This window comes from Brachyistius frenatus, unplaced genomic scaffold, assembly GCF_029030835.1.
Source record: "Brachyistius frenatus isolate BFR_SWC_R1_liver_20210118 unplaced genomic scaffold, ASM2903083v1 Contig_536, whole genome shotgun sequence".
NCBI lineage: Eukaryota > Metazoa > Chordata > Actinopteri > Embiotocidae > Brachyistius > Brachyistius frenatus.
Window position 1 is genome coordinate 29,313 of NW_027211135.1, and position 8,188 is coordinate 37,500.

General features: G+C 41.8%; 1 protein-coding gene across 2 annotated transcripts in view; it reads right to left on the minus strand.

Annotated features, from left to right (window-relative positions):
• pex7 (peroxisomal biogenesis factor 7) overlaps positions 1–8,188 on the minus strand; it is a 31,602-nt gene that overhangs the window by 9,980 nt on the left and 13,434 nt on the right. For both annotated transcript variants that reach the window (XM_069688164.1, XM_069688165.1), the window contains exon 9: positions 5,358–5,413. In XM_069688164.1, the coding sequence (XP_069544265.1) occupies positions 5,358–5,413 (56 nt within the window). The remainder of the gene's footprint in view (positions 1–5,357; positions 5,414–8,188) is intronic.

Genomic DNA, 8,188 nt, shown 5'->3' on the forward strand with positions numbered 1-8,188 from the left:
TTACTTTTTCGGGGGGTCCAAGACAAAAAGCTTGATGGAGACATTTCTATCTGCAATGATTTTCACTCATGTTTCAATAAAAAAAATTCCCAAATACGATTTAAATTTTTGGACTATTGATCAAACAAATCGAGAAAAGAACAATCAACAGTTTGATTGATCGTAAAAGTAATTATTATTTGCAGCCCTGAAGTTGAGAAATTCTTTCTATCGGAGGAGAATGAACTGAAGAATTAATGAATTAATCTATTTTCTGTTTTACAAAAGCACATGTCGTGTGTGTGTGTGTGTGTGTGTGTGTGTGTGTGTGTGTGTGTGTGTGTGTGTGTGTGTGTGTGTGTGTGTGTGTGTGTGTGTGTGTGTGTGTGTGTGTGTGTGTGTGTGTGTCTATAGGACCACATGAATGTCCCAGTTAGACAAACACACCGTGTTATTTGTACTGCGCCGTCTTTTGTCACCTGTTTCCATGATAGATAATCATTTAGCTTCTTTTTGTACTTCATTCTGTGGAAGAGTCCATTCAGCCGTCAGCTATGAAACTCATTAAGGACGAGAAGAGAGGCAACGAGGGACAGAAAAATAAAAGAAAGCAGAAGAGCAACTACACAAAAAAAAATGTAAGCTAAGAGAATTAAGTGACAGAAAGGAGGAGAGAAACATAAAGAGAGTGAAATGAAGCTCCGCTGAGCTGCTGTCATTGAGGCTTCTAATTCAAACAGGAAATTAATGTTAACACACACACACACACACACACACACACACACACACACACACACTCTGGACAGAACTCGTTATCTAAAACAAACATGAGACGTTAAGAAAAGAAAACATGACCTCTGAGTCTGTGATTTTATCGGCTTCCTGTCTGAAATTATTATTTCTCGTTTACACATGTCTTAATAAGCGGCTTTAAATGTTGTTTGTGCTACTTGTGACTGACAGGCAGCACAATAAGGTAAATGTTAAGAGACAGGAGAGGAGTATTTGCGGCATGAAATACAAAACTGTATCTAAGCTTTAACATGTCTGAAGGACTTCCACCAGATACATGAAGGACATTATCGTCTGCATACAGCTCAACCTGCTCCGAGACATTTTCAGTCTGAAAGAGTTTTGGTGAGCTGACGTTAACCTGCAGGAGTTTCTGAAGGCTGCTGGAAAACGTTTTCCCGCCGCGGAGGAGATGAAATCACGACGAGGGCTCCGCTCTGAACCGAGGCTTCGCACGGACTTCCAGGAAATCGGATTTGTTTTCTCGGATCAGATCTTTAGGACTGACTGTCTGCACCGTCAATCGCACAGCAGACTCGGCGCGTCCAGACATCTCCATCCTATCTGCGTGGGTTGCCGTGGTAACGACGTACGCGTAGCTACGCCGGTGACGCGGCTTTCCGACGCGGAAGCGCGACAAGACGCGCGATAAATCATCTTGTTCCGGTAGTTTCCTTCCAACTTTGCGGTGGACCGAAGCCGTCACATGGTGACGCAAGAAATCATTTCAAAACTGCAAAATGTGCCAAAAAAAAAGACCTATAACACATTTTGTGTGGTTATTTTTTTTCTGTCCAGACTTTTAAAAATCGATCTGATGGATAAAATCTGGACGTGTCAAGAAACAGATTTGGGTTTGAAGGGTGAGCGAGGTTCCTCCAGGAGGGAGGACGGGATGAAGAACAAGCATTAAAAGAAGTGTGTGGACGCACACGTGATATATATATATATATATATATATATATATATATATATATACACACACACACAATGGAAGTGTGTGTGGCGATGTATTTACATATGAGTGTGCTTTCTTTGTGTGTGCAGGTGGATCAGGTCGGTGGAAGCAGGTGTGTTTACACAGTGACAACGCTCAGATTGGAGATTTAAAGATGCAGATGATTGACGTGTCGGCAGGTTTCAGCGGTTTGTTGACTGATTAATGTGGCTGCATTTATTATTATTATTATTATTATTATTATTTTGTGTCTTTTGGATCAAATATCAAAAGCTGTCCGGTTTAAGATTTTTATTGTGTTATCAAATAATTGCTGATAATAATTCAACGTTTGATCCATTGAAGTCTGAACGTCTCGGTCAGAGACGTTTTCCCCAGATGACTCCTGATCACTAAACCTCTCTTTACTTAAAGCATTCTTCAGACCTTCGTTTGATCCAACGCTCCGTCTCCTCCCTTATGGGAGATCATCCTTAATCCATTCATTACCGTGGCGTTAACACACTTTCTGAGGGTCTACTTCATCTGATGGTATCTTCTTAAAGCAGCGTGGATGGATCATGTGTGTGAGCTTTCTTCGGCCGCAACATGTTTCTCTTGTAACAATTATCACCTATTCTCTTTATTACTTTGAGGTTGGACCATTAAAAGTGTTCGTAGCTTACGGGTCTGAAAAATGAGGCTGATGTGTGTGTGTGTGTGTGTGTGTGTGTGTGTGTGTGTGTGTGTGTGTGTGTGTGTGTGTGTGTGTGTGTGTGTGTGTGTGTGTGTGTGTGTGTGTGTGTGTGTGTGTGTGTGTGTGTGTGTGTGTGTGCAGATTCGATCAGGAGTGATTCCTTTTCACCTCATTAACGGCGATGCTGCAGGATGGATGTGAGACGATCAGAATCAGACGCCCCCTGGTGGTCATTAATCTAAACTTTTCTGCTGCTTTAACACACTTTCATTGAGTCGTGAACGAGGCGGCGACTTAACGAGGACGTCCGAGCCTCCAGATCTTCACCGGATCTTTACCTGGCAGGTAAAGAGGATTTGCACTCGGTGAACCTCCCTCGTGTAAATACAAGGATTTATTGTCATGAAATATTTGTGTGCAGAAGATCTTCTGTCTGTTTGCAGCCGCAGGGCTTCTTCTTGAAAAACAAAACTTCATGATGTTTGGTACGTTTCTTTCTCTGCGTGTCGTTACTGCAGGCACAAACTCTGTGTGTGTGTGTGTGTGTGTGTGTGTGTGTGTGTGTGTGTGTGTGTGTGTGTGTGTGTGTGTGTGTGTGTGTGTGTGTGTGTGTGTGTGTGTGTGTGTGTGTGTGTGTGTGTGTGTGTGTGTGTGTAATGAAATCAGTACTCAGCACTGAGTATTTGAGCCAATGAAAGCCTGAATCGATAAAAGAATAAAACGCAGGTTTGTCACCGAGCCAGCTGGAACCACATTCATCTTATTTTAAAGTTTCTTCTTTCCCTTTTGCCATTTTATCTCTCTATGTTTTTTTTCTTACTGTTTGTACAAAGATATTTATCCTTTTATAACTGAGTGTTTTAACGTCCACCTCCACAGAAGCAGCAGATCAGTGAAGTCTGGGGATTTTAATAAATATCCTTTAACATAAAGCTGCAAACGGAGGATTGCATCATGAACTTGTTTCAGTCTTACTTATTAAGAAATTACGATGGAATAACGTCAGCATGAACGGGAACAATATCTGGACTCAATTTGACCGCTTTTTGGTTGTTTTGTTTTGTTTCTTGTAGATGATATGTTATTAAAATATGCCAACAAATATAATAAAAAGAAATTAAACAAATAAAAAAAGTTTGTCAAATTTAAAACTGACGATTCTGCTTATTTAAAATTCTTTTTTTTTTTTTTTTTTTGTGGGAACCTGTGCAGGTTTTAAAGACTTTTAGTTAATTCCATTCATTAACAGCTTTAAAAGAAAAAAAGGAGATTGTGCAAAACGTAACGTAGACGTTAAGTAGCTTACATAACAGTTTGCAATGTTTCTTAATGTAAAATCGACTCAGAGGACTTTGTGTTGAATCTCCACCGCTGAGCTGGACGGAGAGACCAGGTGGACTTTAAGAAGCAGCATATTCCCGTAGAACCACAGAAGCAGCCTTCCCTGAAATTACACATTTTATGAACTCTGCAGCTCGTCGGGTCTTTGTGTCTCCGGCCCTCTCTCGCCTCCCCGTCTCACACAGCAGTTAACTTTATCACACGTTATCACGCCGTGTCCCGACTCATTACTTCTTCCTCCAGGATGACACCATCCATCCACTTTGGGCGGTAATTGAAAGACAAGCAGCAGAAACTCCTCGCGTCTTTTTAACCTCCAGAAAAAGTTAAAACTTCGGTGTGAGATGGGTTTTTTTAGTCGAGGAGGAGATTTTAATTTCTGCAGCGGTTGGCAGGAATTTTAATCACGTATGAGGGTGATTTCACAGCCTTGAGCCCAGAAATACAGTCGCACTGAGCGGCTGGCTTTCTTGTAAAAATCACCGGTCCTTCAGGAATTTTAATCCCATCTCGAGTTTTTTGGGGATCTCCGAGTTCATTTTTCCAGAAGAGCTGCTCTTCCTGCCACTGAATCAGCTCAACGGGAATGTTTGTGACTTTTGTCTTTTTTTAAAATTATTATTATTATTATTTCTAAGTGAACATGAGACGATCTCCATCCAAATCTGGTGTGAAATTTAACCAAATTTTGAGTAAAGTCAGTAAAAGAAAATGGCCGTTTCCATCCGCTACAAATATGTGACGAGCAAGCAAGTATATCCATACAGCAGATTCAGTATGAAGATATTAAATACATATATACAATATCAAAATATGTTTTCATGTCTGTGTGTTCAGGTTTGACTGAGAAGGAGAACAACTTTGTCTCAAGCAGTATCTGGAGCCCCCTAGTGGAGGATTTTCACTTTATCTTTTTAGTTCATGTCTGTAACAGATCATAGAAAGAATTTTAGAAATCAGTAGCGGCGGGTGCTAAAATGTGGGGGACAACACCACACTGAATTTAACTGGAAAAAGCCATTTGACAGGTGACATAACTACGTGTCACCAGCAGGGTGTGCTAAAGTGCCGCTGCTTAGCTTAATTCTCTATTGTTAAAGGTTCCACCATCGAATGTAGATAAAAATGTTCGTACCCTCCGAGTTTGAAAAGCGAAGACAATGCAGAATTGCCTTAAAGTGCAATACCACTGACGGCCACTAGGGGCCGGCTCCAAAAAAAACCTGTCTCCAATGGACTCCCATTCAAAAAGGAAGCGAGCAGCCCGAGGTCACCTGATTCAAACACTGAGTTTTCTTTGACAAATGTTTGAAGGAGCTCTGCAGGGTTTCTGCCACCGCCACACTTTGTGTCTCCTCTCTAATGTCGACTCTTCATTTCTTTGTGCCAAAACATTAAACTCGTATGACGTCCTTCATTTCCATGGACCATTAATGCAAAATGAGTTACACACATTCTTCTCAACGTCTCGACGGGAGCGTTTTGACTCCCGGTGTTTCACGGCGACGACAAGCTGAGGACAATTTAATCTGACAAAAAGTTCTCACGTCGCCTCACGACCGAGACAGAAAAGGACATAAAAGGGAAATGTCACATGAAATGTGATCTTACCTGACGGTGAAGTCATACGAGCAGGACGCCAGCACCGTCTTACTGAACGGAGAGAACTGCATGGAGAGGAACGAAAACTATTACAATCGGGAAACTGATATCATCTGTTTAACGTGCACCTGTTTCAGCTGGTTTCAGACTTCATTTTAAGAGCTTACAGCAGACTTTATATACAAGTGGACGGAGCGGGTGAGGCTGACTTTAACCGCAATACCACTGAGGGCCACTAGGGCCCGGCTCCTAAAAACCTGTCAGCACTGATTAGATATTAGAACTCAAACACAGACATGTCTGGGGTGGGCGTGTCTGGTTTGATTGACAGGCCTGCGGTGCAGTCAGGTTTCCACTATAAGTGGGCGGGGCATAGAGTACTCGAGGCTCAGATCCGCCCCTTGCTCCTCCTCAGCTCCTCCAAATATGGCCACGTTTGGCTCCAAAGTTTTCCAACATAAATTTAGAAAGTGCTATAAAAATAAAGATTATTACAAGAAGTATTATTACGACAAAGGAGACCCTAAACTGTTGAACGCCTGAAATCCTATATCAGGCAAGAATGGGACAACATTTCACTTTCAAAACTCCAGCCACTGGTCTCCTCGGTTACCCAAACATTTACAGAGTGTTGTTTAAACGAGACGTGATGCAACACAGAAAAACAAAGAAAACGGCACGGTAATGATCAGCTGATAAAAAAACAATCCTACAAAATAAAGGAGCAATAAAAAAGACTAACATGTTTTATATTGATATCAATCTCTAATCTCGGAAGGTAAATAACCACGTGTGGTTTCACAAACAGAAAAGCAATATAAATAATTTAGCCTTTAGAAGAAAAACAAAGTTGTCCTTTCAAAATAAAACTACAAAGCAGAGGACCTGCAGAATTGCTGAGTTTGTTCTGTTGAAGTGTATTTATTGTGTTCAGATCCTCGGGGACCGACATGTTTTCATCTGCTGTGTTTGAGCTTGTTTTCATGAAGAAAAACAAAAAACCTGAATGCTTAAAACATTTTTCTCTCCATCAAAGTGAAGGACGGCTTCAGGCGGGTTGAGTGGAGTCCCCCCCCCCCCATCCCCCTCCTTTTTTTTTTCTGCTCAGCACTTCGAGGATTGTGCCGACACACAGAGCCTGAAAAGAGTCCGCGGAGAGCCGTTTTCAGCGACTGTCGGCTAAGCACTCTTAAATTAATTTATTCGTTCATTTGTTCCGCCTCTCTGCTTCTGACAGCTTCACCTTTCTTATCAGCGACTCTCTGCCTCGTTTAACACTTTTCTCTCCACTGATGCTTTTTTTTTTTTGGAGCTGCTTCACTGGCAAAAGTCGTTTGTTGCCGAAGCAAAAAAAAAGACAACAACAAAAATAACAAGACTCGGCAGAACGAAGTTATCGAGGGACGAAGACGCGTTTCCTCGGATAAACACCGATTTTATTTTCAGTAGTTTTCCTTTAATTTATCGACTCCGTCCTGATTTGGATAAAACATTTAAATGATTGTTTGACTGGATATCTGCATGAAGGAGCAGGTGTTCCTAATAAAGTTCATAATTATTATTTATCATTTTAATTATAAATATTGAATAAATAATAATTAATAAAGAGTTATATATATATAGTTATATATCAATAATACTGATAAGTAGTTTACTGATGTTATTTTCCTTGTTTAAACGTTTGTAGTTCTGTAAAGGTCGGACGGACGCTGAGATACTCTGTTTTTAAGAGTTTGGCGTGTCGAACATCAAACACACTGGATCCCACATTTCCCATGATGCACCAGCACAGCGTTGATTGTTCTCCTTCTTAAAAGCCAAACATAACTCCCAACGCCGCAGCTCCAGTTTGTAACGCTGTGAATGTAAAGTGTGCCAGCCGATACTGAGGTAACCCTGATGACATCACTGTGACATCATCGGGCTTACTTCCTCTGACTCTTTCAGAATAAAAGAAACGCGTCACCAGGTAAACGATCATAATCGGCTGTCACGACGAGGTGTATTACGTCATTCATCGCAGAGTGGAGTTTTTATATTAAACTGTCTATAAATTTATCTGACGGCTGGAGTTCCTCGGCTCGTCTCTTTTTATTTTGATCTCCTTCCTCCGTCGATCGATACGAGTCGGCAGATTTTCAAACGCCGGCGAACGGCGATCGATCGATGACACCTTGTCCTCGAAAACCCCGCCTGAGTCGCTCGATTGGCTGAGCTCACGTTAGTTTTACTTTTTCTGTTTTCAGCTGTGAAGAGTGTTTGTGTGTGTGTGTGTTCTTGTTTTACTCACATTGTGGGGACATAAGCCTGAAGGAAATGAATGCAAGTCAATGTAAAGTCCTCTGAGTGTGTGTGTGTGTGTGTGTGTGTGTGTGTGTGTGTGTGTGTGTGTGTGTGTGTGTGTGTGTGTGTGTGTGTGTGTGTGTGTGTGTGTGTGTGTGTGTGTGTGTGTGTGTGTGTGTGTGTGTATTCGTGACATCTCTGTGTGTTTAATGACGTGTGTGGTGACTAATCTGAGTAACTGGGATGTGTTCGCTGCTCTGCAGCTGTCTGTTCTCACACACACACACACACACACACATCTAGTGTGTGTGTGTGTGTGTGTGTGTGTGTGTGTGTGTGTGTGTGTGTGTGTGTGTGTGTGTGTGTGTGTGTGTGTGTGTTGGCAGAGATGCATTGTGAAGCCTGACAGCATCAAAACACCCACTTAAATGGACCTAATAAGACCACACACACACACACACACACACGCACGCACGCACACACACACATACACACACACACACACGCACACACACACACACACACACACTGTGTTGGACATTTGACGGAGTGTGTAG